At 41.7% G+C, this 20,271-nt stretch overlaps 3 protein-coding genes across 3 annotated transcripts in view; 2 read left to right on the top strand and 1 right to left on the bottom strand.

Annotated features, from left to right (window-relative positions):
- Positions 1–3,840, top strand: part of st6gal2a (ST6 beta-galactosamide alpha-2,6-sialyltranferase 2a) — a 118,655-nt gene extending 114,815 nt beyond the window's left edge. Inside the window, exon 7 of the mRNA XM_060929673.1 lies at positions 2,649–3,840. Within this exon, the coding sequence (XP_060785656.1) occupies positions 2,649–2,896 (248 nt within the window). The 3' untranslated portion in view covers positions 2,897–3,840. The remainder of the gene's footprint in view (positions 1–2,648) is intronic.
- tmtops2b (teleost multiple tissue opsin 2b) overlaps positions 1,462–20,271 on the bottom strand; it is a 27,969-nt gene continuing 9,159 nt past the window's right edge. The window contains exons 2-4 of the mRNA XM_060929674.1: positions 7,298–7,623; positions 6,422–6,652; positions 1,462–2,431 (exon numbers count right to left, since the gene is read on the bottom strand). Coding sequence (XP_060785657.1) covers positions 2,234–2,431; positions 6,422–6,652; positions 7,298–7,623 — 755 coding nt within the window. The 3' untranslated portion in view covers positions 1,462–2,233. The remainder of the gene's footprint in view (positions 2,432–6,421; positions 6,653–7,297; positions 7,624–20,271) is intronic.
- The window catches only part of ecrg4a (ECRG4 augurin precursor a), a 25,768-nt gene continuing 22,908 nt past the window's right edge, over positions 17,412–20,271 (top strand). Inside the window, exon 1 of the mRNA XM_060929675.1 lies at positions 17,412–17,433. Coding sequence (XP_060785658.1) covers positions 17,427–17,433 — 7 coding nt within the window. The 5' untranslated portion in view covers positions 17,412–17,426. The remainder of the gene's footprint in view (positions 17,434–20,271) is intronic.

The following is a 20,271-nucleotide window of genomic DNA, read 5'->3' as shown; positions in this document are numbered from 1 at the left end:
TGGCATTGTCATGTTGGAAAATGCAAGGTCTTCCCTGAAAGAGACGTCGTCTGGATGGGAGCATATGTTGCTCTAGAACCTGGATATACCTTTCAGCATTGATGGTGTCTTTCCAGATGTGTAAGCTGCCCATGCCACATGCACTAATGCAACCCCATACCATCAGAGATGCAGGCTTCTGAACTGAGCGCTGATAACAACTTGGGTCGTCCTTCTCCTCTTTAGTCCGAATGACACGGCGTCCCTGATTTCCATAAAGAACTTCAAATTTTGATTCGTCTGACCACAGAACAGTTTTCCACTTTGCCACAGTCCATTTTAAATGAGCCTTGGCCCAGAGAAGACGTTTGCGCTTCTGGATCATGTTTAGATACGGCTTCTTCTTTGAACTATAGAGTTTTAGCTGGCAACGGCGGATGGCACGGTGAATTGTGTTCACAGATAATGTTCTCTGCAAATATTCCTGAGCCCATTTTGTGATTTCCAATACAGAAGCATGCCTGTATGTGATGCAGTGCCACCTAAGGGCCCGAAGATCACAGGCACCCAGTATGGTTTTCCGGCCTTGACCCTTACGCACAGAGATTCTTCCAGATTCTCTGAATCTTCTGATGATATTATGCACTGTAGATGATATGTTCAACCTCTTTGCAATTTTACACTGTCAAACTCCTTTCTGATATTGCTCCACTATTTGTCGGCACAGAATTAGGGGGATTGGTGATCCTCTTCCCATCTTTACTTTTGAGAGCTGCTGCCACTCCAAGATGCTCTTTTTATACCCAGTCATGTTAATGACCTATTGCCAATTGACCTAATGAGTTGCAATTTGGTCCTCCAGCTGTTCCTTTTTTGTACCTTTAACTTTTCCAGCCTCTTATTGCCCCTGTCCCAACTTTTTTGAGATGTGTTGCTGTCATGAAATTTCAAATGAGCCAATATTTGGCATGAAATTTCAAAATGTCTCACTTTTGACATTTGATATGTTGTCTATGTTCTTTTGTGAATACAATATCAGTTTTTGAGATTTGTAAATTATTGCATTCCGTTTTTATTTACAATTTGTACTTTGTTCCATCTTTTTTGGAATCGGGGTTGTATTTAGGGGTTTCATATGAAAGGGTGCACACTCCAGGTTTCTGTTTTTTCATCTTAATTATTGTTTGTCACAAAAAATTCACCTTTAAAAGTGGAAGGTATGTTGTGTAAATCAAATGGTGCTAACCCTTCAAAAATCCATTTTAATTCCAGCTTGTAATGCAACAAAACAGGACAAACACCGAGGGGGATGAATATTTTTGCAAGACACTGTACGTGTGCTGTAGTTATCAGGAGTCATGAGGTGATTGCTAATTACATCCTGTGGTCATTTAGTAGCATTTTGCTGAGGAAAGTGGAAAGTTATGATATGTCTTGCACTCACACAACATAAGATGAATAAGGACAATTATAAGCAGTTTAAGGCAATTTTATTTTCAGAGAATATTACTATACTATCATATCATACTATCATTTTCAATAATTACAGTTAAATTAGCTAATTTAGGTCCTAATACAGAACCTTTCCTTAGTTAGTCACATTCAAACAACACTGGACAAATGCACCACTCATTCATTCTTCTTCAGCTATGACTTTATCCTGATCAGGGTCCTGGTGGATCCAGAGCCTATACTGGGAATACAGTGTCACACTGAATACACCGCAGGACATTATGCACATTTTCACACCTAGGGGCAATTTAGAGACATCAGTCCACCTGCTGGCACGTTTTTGGGAAGTGGGAGGAAACCGGAGAACCTGGAGGAAACCCACATGCACAGAAACTCAGTAACCTGAACTCAGGATCGACCCGCAGATGCTGACATTGTGAGGTGGAGACACTACTCACTGCATCACTGTGTTGCCCATAAATGCACCATCCCTCTGCATTTTATGATATAAAAACACAGAAAATGGACAGAAACTGTATTTCTGTCTATTATCACAAGGGAATGATTCTTCACTAAACACCATAGTGTTTGAAAAGTCACTGGGCAATAAAAGTTACTCTCAAAATACTCAAATGAGACCACGTTGAGTAAAGTTGGAAAGTAGTTTCTGGAACGCCATCATCAATGCATAAAACAAAGAATATGACAAAAAAAAAAAGACTCTTTAGAAACTAGTCTTTGACCGAGTCACAGATGCAGAGACCAAGCACAGAAACTATGGTATGGAACACCAACGCAAAACTCAGGTTGTGCTGCTTTGCTCCATATCAGACCTGTGTTCCTGCAGGACAGGGGACGCATGGGCTGTACAGGACATCGGTTTGCTGTGTATGATGCTTTCTAGCTGGATCACTGTGTTCTTGGTGGCCATTAAAGAGTGGCCGACTGACACCGCAGAACTTTCCTTATAGCCTAACAGCATCCGGAAACATCTGTAGAACTAGAGAAGGAGGGATAGAGGAGAGAGAGATGAAAGTGTAAATGAGGACTGGAAACGGGGGGAGAAGAAAAAAAGGAAACAAAGCATTATAGAGCAATTAAATTGTACAAGGACATTTTATGGTTTAGTTTTTGTATCCATTAGTGTGCCTAGTGCCCTTGTGTGTGCATGCACAGGCTTTTGACTAAAAAATTCTACATTTTGCTCTGTATTACAGGCATCTTGCTGATGATGTGGCTATGTGACGAGGTTGACGTCTACGAGTACATTCCATCTTTAAGACAGACTGACTTGTGCCATTACCATGAGCATTACTACGATGCTGCATGCACGCTGGGAGCCTATCACCCTCTGCTCTATGAGAAGATACTCATTCAGCGCATCAACTCTGGATCTGAGAACAACCTTCGGAGGAAAGGAAAGGTCACACTTCCAGGCTTTAGGACCATCCACTGTAACCCCTGAACTTTGATCCCTGGAGGAAAGGTTGCAATAATTGTAAAGCAGGTTTGAGGCTCACCTGCAGGCAGTCCACAGAGACAGACTCTGCTCTTTTGGGCCGTCTTCAGTTGAGTTCTCTGAGCCTTGTGTGATGTAGAGGTCATTGGATAGCAATATGTGTGTCATAGAAAAGCTGTTTTTAGGTATCTGGTGATTTTGCTGTAGCTAGCCATCATGTGACAAGACCGATGGTGTTTGTGATGGAATTGAGGAATACTCATTACCAGTTAATGTCACCATTACACATGCGCGTGCGTGCGCACACACACACACACACACACACACACACACGACATGTAAAATATTAATTGGTACTCTTACTAAAAAAGAAATTTTTATTGATGTAATTAAATACACTGTTTTACCAGTGATGATACCAGACTTTCAGTAGTATTTGGAGTGGATATTGCTTTCTGTCGTATTACAGTTTTCTCAGCTGTTCACAGATGAAAAATGTGGTGCATGTCTGAGAGTACTGCTTGGTCTGTGCCATATATTGTCTCTATTGTAAATGACATTTCTCTCTTGAATGTTCATTGCCATGTGATGAATGTTGTATGGTCAAAGTACAGGTGAAAGCACTGAAGACCATTCCATGTTACATGTCATACAGCTGAGACGACAAAACTTCCAAACAAAATGTTCTGGACTCTACAGGGACCGTCTTGGTTCAAAAATGTCTGACGCTGTTAGTGTGTTGATGAGGGTTCGATGGTCTATTTCCTGCTCAACCTAAACCATGCTCATCTGATCTTTTTGTTTGTTTGTTTGTTTGTTTGTTAAGCCCTTTGGCAATATAACCAATGAGCGGTTGTCGTATTAATTGTGTAATATTTAAACCAGCACAGTCTGGTTGTTTTCTGTATCTTGTCCAGGAAGTAACAGGTCTTCATACACTCCCTATGGAGTAGTCAAAAGCGAATGAAAACAATTCCTTGCATTGTGTTTTGAAGATTTTTATTTGAACTGATTTTTACCTTCACATTGTGTTTGATGTATATAGAGCTTTTTATACCATTAGGCATACAAGGTGTTATCCTTGATGTGTACACATTTGTTTTCCTTATGTGGCATTAATCTGTAAAAAAAAAAAATGACAGACTAAACATTCTATGGACTAAAGGAGGAGAACTGAAGTTCTGTATGTCTGTAAATTGTGATGGCAGAACTGGGAACTGATGGTTTCTCTCAGGTCTATGCCAGACTCTGAAATGTGCCCTCTCTACCCATCGGTTGGTTCAATACTTCATTTAGGAACCTCTAATTGGTTATTCAATTGTGATAACTACTTACCCACCCCATGTTGGGGTAATGTAAACCGATATTGATTAATAGGGTGCATGTTTTCCTTCTTGTCAGGATGATTTAATCCGTAATACTGGAACAAATCCTTTGGTCTGCAAAGCATCCTGTTGGTGTGTGAGGGTTTGTTTTTTTTTTCCCCAGCCTGAACTGTGTTTTTTGCTCTTTCCCTATTTTAGCTTGAAAAACGAATTGTGTATATATCCATTACATACCATCCCGTGCTTCCCTGTTAGAGAGGTATATTAATGATGAGATTAGAGGAAACTGCTGTAGAGAAGGCTTTTTTTTCAGTCTTTTTTGCAGGGAATGTATAGTATACAGGAACGCACTACTGACATTTACTGAATGTCTAATCGGCCTTTAATCACAGCATGAGCACCATCAGTCACGAAAAGGGTCAAGCACTGTTCCCTGTATTGTCTGTGCATTCAGAGTAACACAATAGGAGTTGATTTTGGGGGAATTTGTTTTAAAATGTACCACTCTAATCTGTGCTTCCGTAAATATTTATTTGTAGTCCATTGCATAGAAATCTGTTGAAAGTACAAAACCAATCAGTTTAACTTTAATCTTTTGGAGAAACTTTTTGTTGCGATTGACTACTTTTACTTTATTAAGTAAAAGACTAAACTCCTAGCGATATAATTTTACACTGCGAAGTGGACACCGCATGCTAAGCAGTGGGGCTTGTAAGCTGGTTGTGGTAAAGATATTTATTTGTTAGTGTAACAACGATCAAGCTGAAAAAGCAAGGCCAAGTTTAACTTCTTATTTTAAATTTCTTGAAGTTGTTTTATGTTACAGGAATAGAATAAGTTGTATTGGGCAGTTTGGTGAGATGATCAATGCACTGTTTTGAGTATTGGCAATACTGTGCCAAATAAGTGTTCAGTGTTTTCCTGATCAGGTTGTAAGGGCCTCTGTGTGTTTGGGGCTGTAACTTTGGTGCTGTGACTCTGTACTATGGACTGGAACTGTGGTGCTGTGAATCTGTGCTAGGTTTCTTTCTTGCTAGCTCACTCTCTTTACCTGCTGGTCTATCATGTCCATAAATTATTTGACAGCAACAATTTTTTTTTTTTGTCTTTTTAGCCAGGATACTGAATTTGCAGTGAAAAATATGGGTGCAGAAATACTCTGCATCAGCTTGAATTAAAACTGGGTAAACTATGTATTTTTATACACATCCCTAATTTCAAGGGTGTATAACGCACACAATTTTGACTTGGTTATAAACTGTTTGAAATGAATAGCTGGCTGGACATCCTAAACTGATGCTGATATCCTAAATGCTACAATGCGACCACTTTCATAATGTGTTTAGTATTCAGTCATCGGGAAGTCGAGCTGCATGCTCAGTGATGTTTAACTGGGCTGATTTCAGCAACAGCTCCAGGGACGAATGCTGGCTTAATTTGATTGAGTATTGTCTGTTGGATGCAACGGCTTCAAAATAAAAGTTGACTTGCTTGTTGCTTCCACTTCAAATCCAATCTTAAGGCTAATCTTGCCAAAACAAGACGTCATCACAGTACAGCTATTTATGGACTCTTTCTCTCTCTCTCTCCACCACACAGCCTTTTATATGATCTGACGTTGTACATTTGAAGCCTGATCAAAGGAGTGTACATAGTTAAGCCAATTAACTTCCAAAAGCCATTGGATGCTTTTGATGCCACTTTGTTCATTTGTTAATGCAAATTTGATTATTCTATTTGAATTTGTGGGTTTATGATTTTCTAACATGAATAAACATGCATAAGCAATGGGTGTATTTTATATGGTTGACATATTGTCAAAAAAAAAAGTCTTTTACTTGGGCCAATTGAGTTTGTGACAGAAACAATATTGTCAAAGGGAAATATATTATATAAGGCTATTATGTAACATGTATTTCCAACTGGTATTATTATGGGCTTTCTTTTGAGGCACTCTAGGTCAATTTGCTTTTTGTCACACTTTCTTTAAAAGTAAATAAAACAAAACAATGTGATATCCTATCGTCCTGATATTTTACTCTTTTTTTTTTCATAAAATCATGCAGAACCAGGTCAAGAACTTCAGTTAAATAATACGCACAATATAATTTTATGTCATGAAAATTATATGTAATCTGCACTGTAGGGTGTATGTGGATTTCGAAACATTTCCTAGTGTGTGTTTCATATGATTAAAGTTTCTTACCTGTTTGTTCATGAAGATGTATATAATTGGGTTGATAACGGTGCTGCTCTTGGCAAGTAGAGAGGGGACTACGCTCACGATAGGTGTAATGATTCCCGGTTGGCCAAACGTGGCCATTATGGCCACCACACTGTACGGTGTCCAACACAGCAGATAACACACCACTGTGGTGATGATCATAATCAACAGGTGGTAATCTCTCCTTCGAGCTGTCTTATGAATCTTCCCTAACTGAACATGAGAAAGAAGGAAAAGGGTCCACATTTGTTCTTGAACCTACACTAGAGTGCATTTTGCAGTTCTAGCTGTTTATAACAAGCAACTGGTAGTTTTCAGGTTTTGGTATTTGCTCATTTGAAAAAGACCTGTCTCTACAAAGCTGTGATAGGGTTATGAACAGATTTGGGCTGTGATAGGTGTTACAGTGGTTGGAAACAAAAAGTCAATCAAAGCTCAAACTCAGTTATAGCTACAAAAACAGTGCATCACTAATTAGGAAACAGACAAATCTACAGAGCAAAATTCTAATTTATGTGTAATGCAGTTATTTTCTTTCACTGATAGGTAAAGGTGGAAAAGTGAGAAAAGCCAATTTTAAAAAAGTTATCATCCTTTTATCAGATGTGTTAGTCGTTGTCCTAAGACTTAAAAGACTTTGGACTATTTGGATGCGTACCAATATTGGACTTGTCAATTTACATTTCCAGATTCTGTCTTCCACCCTTCATGATATAAAATGTATGAATCACTTAGTGTTTTAAATGGCACTGAATTTCACAACATTCACATTAACTGATGAAGCTCTTTGTAAAACTTCATCAGACCATACCTTCTATAGATAGTTTCTCACTAACGAACAATGAGTCCAGATCTCACCTGTCTGACAGTGTATAGCAGCCTTCCATAGCTGTACACCATCACCAGCACTGGCAGACCCAGGCAGAAGATGAACAGGCAGATAACATAGGCGCGGGATTCAGGGGAGTGATCAGTCCATGACACTGAACAACTGGTGCCAGCTCCCTCTAAGCCATAACTGCTCCAGCCCAGTAGGGGTGGCACTGTCCAAATCAAAGAGTACAGCCATGAGCCCCCAACTGCCAGCAAGCGTTTAGTGTAGTTTGGTCCCCGGTTGTTATATACCGTCATTGTGCTGTAGCGCTCGTAAGACAAAATCACCAAGGATATTAGAGACACAATACCTAACAACGAGAAGGGAAAAGAGAGTGAGATAAGTTCAGGGTTCACACCTAAAAGACATTCAATGATACAAGAGAGAGAAGTAGAGCTTTAAAAATACAGATAGGTCAATTAACAATCAGCATTTATAATAAAGTAGTAGTAGTAGACTTGATGTTTGTTGTGCTATATTATTACTCCATAATTATTTTTATTTCAGATTTTATGAATACAAGAACTATGAAAATTATTACCAGTGTTAAGCAAGCAGTTTGTCTCAACTATAAAGATATTTTTTACTAAACGGAAAATGAGTGAAACATGCTGCATTTCTGAAATGAATCAACCTCTTATTTTTGTGTCTAAATATTCTACACATACTGTATACACTATATGGCCAAAAGTATGTGGACACCTAACCATCACACCCATATAAGGGGTTTCCCTATACTGTTGCACAAAGCTGAAAGCACACAATTGTCTAGAATGTCTTTGTATGTTGTCGTTTTCAGAATTCCCTTCACAGGAACTAAGGGGCCCAAACCTGTTCCAACATGACAATGCCCCTGCGCACACAGCAGGATCCATTAAGGCATAGTTTGCCATGGTTGAACTGGAAGAACGAGTGGCCTTGCACAAAGCCCTGACCTCAACCCCACTGAACACCTGCCCAGGTCCCCTCACCTGAGAGCAGTGTCTGATCTCACTAATGCGCTTGTGGCTGAATAGACAGAAATTCCCATAGCCATGTTACAAAATCTAGTGGAAAGCCTTTCCAGAAGAGTGGAAGCTGTTATAGCAACCAACAGGGGACCAACTTTGGAATGATAAATTCATCAAGCACATATGAGCATTATGGTTGGTTGTCCACATACTTTTGGCTGTATAGTGTAGATCGGTGACAAATTAAAAGAAATGCCAACATAAAGTGTCTTAGTAAGGTGTTGGGCCACCACAAGCTGCCAGAAGAGCTTCAGTGCACCTTGATGTTGATGGTGGAGAGTACTGTCTAAAACATCACTCCAAAATCACCCGTCATTTCTTGGGCACTGTCAAGCTTATACTGGTCCTCAGCGTTTAACAAATACAGTTTGCTTGTGCATATTTGTACATACTGTCTGATTTGATTTTAAGAACTTTTAATATACTTTCCATCAACTGGGTGTTACAAAATGGCATCAGACAACATTAAAGTGCTGATGACACGAACATGACTCTATGCAATTTCTTAAATAAACTATACAACATGGCAAACATGTTAGATTTCTGTTATAATTACGTGAAAAGAAGCTGTTGTTACGCAAATATCCAACTTTTAATTGCACAGCGCAAGAAAACTGGGTCCGTGGCTCGCGGCCATGCTGTGACGTCAGCGGAAGAACACGCTGCGGTTCACTGGCTGTTCTACTCAATGGAAATGGCGCATGAAAACGCCGGTGAACTCTCTAGTGCTAGCTCTTCCTCTGAACAAAAGAACAACCAAATACTGGTACTTTAAGCAGTGATCATGATGGCATGATTTTATCTGATTTTAAATAAATGAGATTGATAATAATGTTCACGGTCCGTGTATCATCCGATCATTCAAGTATTCCATTCAATCTGGAAAACGAAAAACAAAAAAACCACTCAATATTTCGTTTTCCTGTTTTTCTGTATGACCAAAAAATGAGGGATTGGTGTTTGTTTTCCTTTTTCCAACTCAAAACAGAACAAATAATAAACAGGGAAACCAAAACGAAATAATAACTCTAATTTACGATTATTGATTTTCTCTATTCCCCACGCTACGTTAGCCTTCCCATGATCCTCAGCGACAGTCCATCATCATCTCTGCGTCTATGAAACAGAAAAATTGCATGTGCATGTATATATCAAATAATTTATTCATACATCCTATTCATTTAATATATTAAGCTGTTAATGTTAAGCTGATGATCTCTTAATTATTATTATCTCAATATAATAGTAATCTGTACTCGAGTTGAGGGGGGATGGGGGGGATGCCATCCCCCCTGGAATAAAAAATGGTCAAAATCATCCCCCCTCTAAAACGGGCATCCCCCCTCCCTTCCCTTGAGCAAGTTTATCAATAAATGTGGACATTACTTCTATTTAACATTGGAATTAGAAATGCCATTCCACGTAGCTCTGCTGAAACTGAGCATACAGTAAGCTCCCGCGAGAGAGGACGCGCACAAGCGAAGCGTTTGATGAGGTGACATTCAGTTGGGGTTCCGTTATTTTTTATTTCATTCGGCGTCAGTGACAGCAGCGGATTGCAGCATCATGGCCAAGCGGAGTGGACAGCAAGACCTAAGCAAGTTCGGATTTAAGATCGCAAGAAAAAAACATTTCAGGGGGTAAGTCAAGAGTTACGAATATCAGTCACACTTTCTGTGAGCCCACTATCATGCTGTAAAGTTACCGATATGTGGGCGGCGGATAACAACACAGCTATCATAATGAATGTTAGTTTGGAGTCTAGCCAGCTATCGATAGCTTACTCAGGTTCATGTTAGCTTTGATTTCTTGTATAAGGCCATTAATTTCATCAGCCTGGATATTAGTTTGTTATTCTTCAGGCAACAAAAAGTGTTATTCAAGACAGGAAGGCTAAAATTAACGACACTAGCAGTTTTGAAGGCTTCATTGCCTCATTAGAGAGCCGGTCACAACATGTAAGGCAGAGCAGGATTGGTGTAGGACTCGACAAAGTGTCTGCTAAAATGCAGCTTTCTTTTTCTTCGTCATAGGCTCTTCTTCTGTCTCCTTTTCCCCTTTCCAAAGAAACTTTCCAAAGATGCCTGCTTTTAACTCATTTTGCTAGCTTGTATCCAGTATGTATCAAAGTGCTGGTATGTATCGAAGCAAAGTATCAAAGTATCCAAGGCAGCTCCTTGGTAACCGTCAACGTTAAGGTGTCACGTGACCTAGATAACAGCGGGAATCAACGTTACAGAAAGAATCCGGTCATTTTTCAAAGCTCAAATCCTCGTTCAGATAATAAATAAATCAGAAATAACATTATAATTGTATTTAATTAAATTATCTTATCCACTGCTCTTTATTCCAGATGACAGTCAGCAGCAACTGCAACACAGTGCGGCAGGAGCTGGAGGACCCGGAGTGTGAGACAATACAGAAGCAAGCAGGAGAACCAACAGCTGAAGAGCTGAAGATTTACAATTTACTGTTGCTTGTTTTAGCTTATTGGTTCCCTACCTACCTCTGCATTTAATTCAATGTTCCCAGTGTTCAGCTTTGAATAAAAATTCTATTGACTTGATATGAAAAGATTCAGTTGTTCATTTACATTGCCTGCTGAGGTTTTAATAAATTATTTACCAAACGATTTAAAAGGAGCCTACCATGACTAGTGCAATTTGAAATGCAACTTCATAGTCATGGTAGGCTCCTTTTAAATCATTTGGTAAATAATTTATTAAAACCTCAGCAGGCAACTGAATCGGTAACTTTACAGCGTGATAGTGGGCTCACAGAAAGTGTGACTGATATTCGTAACTCTTGACTTACCCCCTGAAATGTTTTTTTCTTGCGATCTTAAATCCAAACTTGCTTAGGTCTTGCTGTCCACTCCGCTTGGCCATGATGCTGCAATCCGCTGCTGTCACTGATGCCGAATGAAATAAAAAATAACGGAACCCCAACTGAATGTCACCTCCTCAAACGCTTCGCTTGCGCGTGCCCTCTCTCGCGGTAGCTTACTGTATGCGCAGTTTCAGCAAAGCTACGTGGAATGGCATTTCTAATTCCAATGTTAAATAGAAGTAATGTCCACATTTATTGATAAACTTGCTCAAGGGAAGGGAGGGGGGATGCCCGTTCTAGAGGGGGGATGATTTTGACCATTTTTTATTCCAGGGGGGATGGCATCCCCCCCATCCCCCCTCAACTCGAGTACAGATTACTATTAAATTGAGATAATAATAATTAAGAGATCATCAGCTTAACATTAACAGCTTAATATATTAAATGAATAGGATGTATGAATAAATTACTTGATATATACATGCACATGCAATTTTTCTGTTTCATAGACGCAGAGATGATGGACTGTCGCTGAGGATCATGGGAAAGCTAATGTAGCGTGGGGAATAGAGAAAATCAATAATCGTAAAATAGAGTTATTATTTCATTTTGGTTTCCCTGTTTATTATTTGTTCTGTTTTGAGTTGGAAAAAGGAAAACAAACACCAATCCCTCATTTTTTGGTCATACAGAAAAACAGGAAAACGAAATATTGAGTGTTTTTTTTGTTTTTCGTTTTCCAGATTGAATGGAATACTTGAATGATCGGATGATACACGGACCGTTCACAACTAGTACATACAAACTCTGCAGCTTCTGATTCAGCAGCTGCGTCATACTCCGCAAAAACATCAGCAAGAACCTACAATATAAATGGAAATGCAATACACTAAGCTCAAATGACTTTTGGAAAGTATAATTTCTAAATTTTTTCTACATATTCTTGAAGTCGGTCATCGGGGTACTTGCTACCGTTCCCTAACAACGCATGGCAAAGGGTAAAGTGTAGTGTTGCTACAAGTACTTGCTAAAGCCTCCGGTGGAAGATCCTCGATGTGCTGATAAGACATACAGTTCTATATAACACACAAGTGTCACGATAATCACAAAACAGATGCAAATTGTTAAAATACCTAATTTTTAAGCAATCATGTATTGATCTCTTCCGAATAGAATCTATGATAGCCTACCCTCTTTACCCTTTGCCTCTCGTTGCTAGGCGGCAGTTACATGAAAGGCGCAAGCTTTCACAAGCAAATACATGACTGATATCACGCCGACTTTATGATTACATTTATGATTATCATGAATGTGTACTCTATGATGTGTACTCTATGAGCGCTCTGGAGCGAGTCACTTCCAAGATGGCCACGCAGACTGCATGGTTACCATTTTTAGCATCATGTCGGAGCACTCTATAGCTCTACGTACCTTTATCTTATGTCGTTTCTCAACACATGTTCTGACAGGAGGACTGTCTTTGGAGGAGTCGCCTTGTCCCAGGCAACTGCTGGATCTGGCATAGCTACTAGTAGACCCCCTCTGGAATACTGTAGGCACTGCTGATGGTAGCAACACACATTTGTGCTGAACTGAACACCCAAGAGATTCTTTTAAGCTGGGAAGGGTGTCAAAACAATCCAAATCGAAGTGTTCAGAGCACAGGACGGATGTTGGTGAGGGCTCCCACTTGTCACGAGTGTGCCTGACTTGCCTCACCCACTTCGCATGCAGCTCGGGATCTCTGGGAAACTTGAATAAACTTACCCCATCCTTGTGGGTTTTGGAGCAAAAGCCGGCAACACAACGCGAAGGCATAATAACTATATATATAATAATGTATAATAATGTATAATAATAATAATACTAATAATGATAAACTGAGCACCTGTCGCATCAACAACAAACTGGTAAGTGAGGAGGAAGATTCTTTCGCTGACGTCATATAGCCCCTCCTCCTCATTCGTCTCCTGGGTGCTGCAGCCCCGTCAAATTTGCCCAAATAGCCGCGTTTATCATAACTTGTAAAATAGGCACCTTCGTGAATTAATATATGGATCATCGGGAATTACTTTTTATGTTATAAAACATCGCCAAAGATGTCAAAAACGTGTCATCAGCCCTTTAAACACAGGAATATACTAGCATATGTTACTACCATATTATTTAAACAAGAAATGCAACTCTTGTTGCTGAATTGAAAATCAACCTGTAATAGGCAAATAACTCCAGCTATAGCCACAGTCACTGTGAGCTGGCCAAGTGGTTAGTGTGTCTGCCTCTGGACTGGAAACTCGCAAGGTCTACTCGTGGTTGGGTCATACCAAACACCACCATAAAATAATACCTACTTCAATCTGGTGAGGCACGCAACAACATAGATGCAAGTAGGGAGTCAAACTCTCATGGTTACCAGAGGGCTGACAACCACCACCACCACCACTGTAACCCTAGCTATGTAACAGGCGAGAGGCAGAGGGCTGTAAAAACCGAGATCGGTGCCACCCAGTGTGCCTTAAGGACCTGGTTAGTACTAGCACAGGAGACTGCCTGGGAAGACCAGGTGCTGGCATGGGAGGGACTTTGCCTTCACCACAATCTGCACAGGACCCAGGCAGGCACTACTCTTCAACAGGCTTAATGTTGCCACAGTGCCCTCTTGTGGTCAATGCTCTCAAAAAAATTTTCCAGTAAACAACTGTATTATACTGCATTTGGTCATGATGAAAGACAATACAAGTTTGTGCTAATGAAATCATAACTGTAAATCAAATTATCTGATTACTTATACAATTTAGAATAATACAGCTAAAAATGCTGATCAGCTTGAAGAGTCTGATGTTATCTGGATTATTTTTCTGTTATAAACAGAGCAAACCAGTTTTAGCACTTTATGTCCCACAGAAACAAGTCAAACGAGATTTAGCTTGTGTTTATGATATTCTGGAATGTACTGTAATATTTTACACATATCTTTGCTTCATGTCAGTGCAGTTCTGTGCATTATGTTCAACTGATTTTTTTTTCCTTGTTACAGACATCATGCATTGCTGCATATGACATGTGATGCAAATATAACTATACCAGCTGATCCTCTGATTGACTCTGAAGGCTCATGTAAATGCATAATCACAGCCCAAGACCTGTCTCTCTTAAGCAAATGCTTTGCGGTTACTGATACATTTTTAAGTCTACTAATACTCATTAAAAACAACTATAATAGTAGCCTAATAGTAATCACTCAAACAAGAGATGCCGAAAGTTATTTAAAAATCATATGCTCAGCAACAACAAGTTTATATGCAATCTGAAAATATAATTGTACAAGAAACAGTTTCTTGTGAAAATACAGTTACAAAATATATTCATCATAATCGACCAAGTAAAGCGTGACAAAATGGATTTTTTTTAATCATTTCCACTGACTGCTCCATGAATTAGATCAGTGTGTAATTAGATTAGTCTGATGTGCAGTACATTTTGCTAACCAGCTAGCTTGATAAAGCCCGGAGGACTTCTACAACATGTCTGACCAGCAGTGTGATAGCGAACAGACATCTAATGAGTGTGCAGTTTTCATATTCTCTCACATGCTGGCTTGGCTCAGATAAGCCTCTAAACTTAGCATTGTGGCAAGGATTTGATCAAAAATCATTTGTTCATATCAAACAGCAATCTGCAGGAGACTGACTTAACAGCTAGTCAGACCCTGCTTTAGTGATGTTCTCACACACACACACACACACACACACACACACACACACACACACTGAGAGCTTAAGTGATTGCTGTTTACTGCGGTTTTTCAGACTTGTCATGGTTTAAAGCAGGGCTTTTCAAAGTGTGGGGCGCGCCTCCCCAGGGGGCACCAGAGTTCTTCAGGGGGGGCGCAACGTGAGGAAAAATAAACCAGAATAAGTTACTATTGCGGACATTTAGCGAACTTCAGCTAGCCTTTACCAGAGACAAAATGGATTGATTTTTAGTACCTAAAGCTACAGTGAGTGAGGAGACAGAGTCTGGGCCAAGCAAAAAAAGAAGGAAGTATGACCACGATTATTTAAAGTTTGGATTTTCATGGACTGGATCTGAAGATGCTCCACTGCCACAGTGTGCTGTCTGCCAAGAGGTGCTAGCTAACGATGCTATGAGATGTTTAAAATGTGTAAAACAAGATGTTTAAAAAAAAAAAAAGCACAGATGTTTAAAATGTATAAAAAAAAAAGATGTTTTAAAAAGCACAGATGTTTAAAATGTGTAAAAAAAAAATGATGTTTTAATAAAGCTCATGTTTTAAATGTGTAAAAAAAAGATGTTTTCAAAAAGCACAGATGTTTAAAATGTGTAAAAAAAAAAGATGTTTTAATAAAGCTCATATGTTTTAAATGTGTAAAAAAAAGATGTTTTCAAAAAGCACAGATGTTTAAAATGTGTAAAAGAAAAAAATAAAAATGTGTACAACAACCATTTTTTTAAATACGAATGGAACATTACAGCAACAACAAAAATTGTAGGGGGGCGCTGTTGTTTATTTGCTCTCTGAGGGGGGGCTGACTCTCCCACACTTACATGAATGCCAAGAAAAGTTATATGGATAAAATTAGTCTTATTGAAGATGCGGATCCATACAAACTCCCAAACAGAGAGGATATGCTACCTCCTCTTACAAATCCAGACATTATTTATCTGATGTGCAGTTCAGTGTTTATTGTTTTGAGCAATTTTACTTGAAGTGACTTAAAGTGCGGCGGCGCAGTGGTGTGGTGGTTGGCGCTGTCGCCTCGCGGCGGGGGGGTCCGGGTTCGGGCCCTGTGGCCGGCGGGGGCCTTTCTGTGTGGGGTTTGCATGTTCTCCCCGTGTCCGTGTGGGTTTCCTCCGGGTGCTCCGGTTTCCCCCGCGGTCCGGGGACGTGCGGGTTGGGTTGACTGGTGACTCTAAATTGACCGTAGGTGTGAATGTGAGTGTGAATGGTTGTGTGTGTCTATGTGTCAGCCCTGTGATGACCTGGTGACTTGTCCAGGGTGTACCCCGCCTTTCGCCCGTAGTCAGCTGGGATAGACTCCAGCTTGCCTGCGACCCTGTAGAACAGGATAAAGCAGCTAGAGATAATGAGATGAGATGAGATGAGATGAGATGAGATGAGATGAGATGAGATGAGATGAGATGAGATGAGATGAGATGAGATGAGATGAGATGAGACTTAAAGTGCATGTATACAAGTGAATGGGTACAGGACATTATGTTAATGGAATTTAGCAGACGCTCTTATCCAGAGCAACGTGCAACATACCCAGAGCAGCCCAGGGAGCAGTTGGTGTTTAGGTGACTTGCTCAAGGGCACTTCAGCCATTCCTGCTGGTCCAGAGGATCATACTGGTGACCTTTTGGTCCCAAATCTGCTTCTCTAACCATTAGGCCATAGCTTCCCCAAGAAGGACAAGGAGCCAAAAAGTTGTTGAAATTAATTTATACAGCTAATGATACAACTACTGTACTCCATCCATCCATTACCTGTAGCCACTTATCCTGTGCAGGGTCATGGGCAAGCTGGAGTCTATCCCAGCTGACTATGGGCGAGAGGTGGGGTACACCCTGGACAAGTCGCCAGATCATTGCAGGGCTGACACAGAGACAAACAACCATTCACACCTACGGTCAATTTAGAGTCACCAGTTAACCTAACCTGCATGTCTTTGGACTGTGGGGGAAACCGGAGCACCTGGAGGAAACCCATGCGGACACGGGGAGAACATGCAAACTCCACACAGAAAGGCCCTCGCCAGCCACTAGGCTCGAACCTGGACCTTCTTGCTGTGAGGCAACGGTGCTAATCACTACACCACCGTGCCGCCCAACTATGGTACTCATTAATTTCTATTAATGTTTGTGTTAGTTTTTTTTTTTTTTTTTTCTTTTTTATCAGACATCTAATTTATTGGGTTTGTTTACCTGACATGTTTCGACGTACAACTTCCGTCTTCCTCAGAGTGTCACCGGATGTTAATTGGTGACGCATCTTTTATCAGCTGCTGTTTCTGAAGGCGTGGCCTTCCTGTCTGGTTTGACAGGTCGGTCACGCCTTCTACTGTCTGTTTGTCCCCTGCAAGATGGCACTCCAGGTGTGGGAGAGCATGTATGCTCCCTCATCCCGGTTGATGGTCCTCGGGCTTCGCTTACGGATCTCCATGGCCTCCCTGATCCAGCGCTGATGTTTGTTATCTTTTAATTAACATCCGGTGACACTCTGAGGAAGACGGAAGTTGTACGTCGAAACATGTCAGGTAAACAAACCCAATAAATTAGATGTCTGATAAAAAAGAAAAAAGAAAAAAAACTAACTATATTTAATATAAGACATAATGAACGTAATCGAAAGATAATGTTTGTGTTATTAGCAGGTTAAAAAAATTTATAGCCCCTTTAAGTATATAGTATATTAAGCATTAGCAGTGTAACACAACGTCACCATCTGTGTGTGTATACACACACGCACACATATACACATATATATATATATATAAAAACTTTTCTCTCTTCCTTTTCATTTTTAAACCCTGTTTTTAAATTCCACAACACTATTTTGTCTGTTCCTGCTGAAGAAAGTGTAGGTGAGTATACACTGGGTAACTGACAGCATTTTTCTGAGTGTTTGAACATATTCATATGAAAAAGAACAAATGCATATTATGCCGCTTTTCCACTACAAACGCGGCTGAGTCGGGCTGAGCCGTGCCGTGCTGAGTCGAGCTGAGCGGGGCTGTTGGAGTTGCATTTCGACTACAACCGCGTTGAACCGTGCTGGCTGGAAGTGGGCGGACACATTGGGTGGAGTTAGCGAAAGTGGGTGGACGTCACGTGATGTCGTTAAGCGGCGCAAACAGTGACATCAGTGATCTTTTAAGCGGTAGTCTCACAACCCGAATAGTAAACAATAAACATGGAGGACATGGAGTCGTTAGTGTTGCTGGTCTTGGTGCTGTGGCTTGTTGTCACCGACAACGCCAACAGATACTGGCAAGAGCGTATAGATGAGGCGAGGCGCATAAGGCTTCAGAAATTCTCGTAATTCTTCTTCTTCCGGGTTTACGGTGTTTACAGATCCCAGCGTGCTCGCGGGGCGTGTGTGGGCGTGTGAGGACACTCCTCCTCACCAATCAGTGCACAGGGGAGTGTCTGCTCACGCCCCCAGCCTCACTCGGCTCGGTTTGGCTCGCTTCAGCCCCACTCCAAAACTGTGCAAGTTTTAGGGGCTAAACAGGGCTGAAGCGAGCTGAGTCGTGCCATTCTTTGGTAGTCGAAACGCGAGCCGTGTCGGGCTGAAGTGAGCTGAAGCGAGCTGAAGTGAGCTGAAAAAGTGTAGTGAAAAAGGGCCATTATGGCCCTTTTCCACTACCCTTTTTCAGCTCACTTTAGCTCGCTTCAGCTCACTTCAGCCCGACACGGCTTGCGTTTCGACTACCAAAAACCAGCACGACTCAGCTCGTTTCAGCCCTGCTTAACCCCTAAAACTCGCACTGTTTTGGAGTGGGGCTGAAGCGAGCCAAGCCGTGCCGAGTGAGGCTGGGGGCGTGAGCAGACACTCCCCTGTGCACTGATTGGTGAGGAGGAGTGTCCTCACATGCCCACACACGCCCCACGAGCGCGCTGGGATCTGTAAACACCGCAAACCCGGAAGGAGAAGAATTACGAATTACGAGAATTTCTGAAGCCTTATGCGCCTCGCCTCATCTATATGCTCTTGCCAGTATCTGTCCGCGTTGTCGGTGACAACAAGCCACAGCACCAAGACCAGCAACACTAACGACTCCATGTCCTCCATGTTTATTGTTTACTATTCGGGTCGTGAGACTACCGCTTAAAAGCTTACTGATGTCACTGTTTGCGCCGCCTAACGACATCACCTGACGTCCACCCACTTTCGCTAACTCCACCCAATGTGTCCACCCACTTCCAGCCAGCACGGTTCAGCGCGGTTGTAGTCGAAATGCAACCCCAACAGCCCCACTCAGCACGGCACGGCTCAGCCCGACTCAGCCGCGTTTGTAGTGGAAAAGCGGCATTAGAGAAGATTCCCTAGGTCCACTGCCAAACAAGTCAACTTAAGCAACAGCAATGATCTCCATTCTACAACAAATGTGAGCAGAAAAAATATTAATTCATGCAGGAGTTTTTAATGATCCAGAAAAAAACATTAGGCTATTTTTTTTGTAAAACAACAGATTTGTCAGATTTAAATTTTATACAGAAATTAGGTTGGGGAATAATTAAGTGCTGGAATAACTCCTGAGCTTTTGGATTGCTCATGAACTGGGACCTGTAATCCTGTGTTAGATCCAGTAATGCACGAGAACCTACAGGTTTTGTATTTGCAGTTTCGTCTCGTCTCGTCTTCTTCCGCTTTATCCGGGACCGGGTCGCGGAGGCAGCAGTCTAAGCAGGGAAGCCCAAACTTCCCTTTCCCCAGACACCTCGGCCAGCTCCTCGGGAAGAACACCGAGGCGTTCCCAGGCCAGCCGAGAGACATAGTCCCTCCAGCGTGTCCTGGGTCTTCCCCGGGGCCTCCTCCCGGGGGGACATGCCTGGAACACCTCCCCAGGGAGGCGTCCAGGAGGCATCCGAAAAAGATGCCCGAGCCACCTCAGCTGATTCCTCTCGATGTGGAGCAGCAGCGGCTCTACTCCGAGCTCCTCCCGAGTGACTGTGCTTCTCACCCTATCTCTAAGGGAGCGCCCAGCCACCCTGCGAAGGAAACTCATTTCGGCCGCTTGTATCCGCGATCTTGTCCTTTCGGTCATTACCCAAAGCTCATGACCATAGGTGAGAGTCGGAACGTAGATCGACCGGTAAATTGAGAGCTTCGCCTTTTGGCTCAGCTCCTTCTTCACCACAACGGACCGGTAAAGCGACCGCATCACTGCGGAGGCTGCACCGATCCGCCTGTCGATCTCACGCTCCATCCTTCCCTCACTCGTGAACAAGATCCCGAGATACTTAAACTCCTCCACTTGAGGCAGAACTTCTCCACCAACCTGGAGAGGGCAAGCCACCCTTTTCCGGTCGAGAACCATGGCCTCGGACTTGGAGGTGCTGATTCTCATCCCAGCCGCTTCACACTCGAC

The sequence above is a fragment of the Neoarius graeffei genome, chromosome 9 (assembly GCF_027579695.1).
Source record: "Neoarius graeffei isolate fNeoGra1 chromosome 9, fNeoGra1.pri, whole genome shotgun sequence".
In the NCBI taxonomy this organism is placed as follows: Eukaryota; Metazoa; Chordata; class Actinopteri; order Siluriformes; family Ariidae; genus Neoarius; species Neoarius graeffei.
This window is presented reverse-complemented; position numbering and strand designations above follow the sequence as displayed.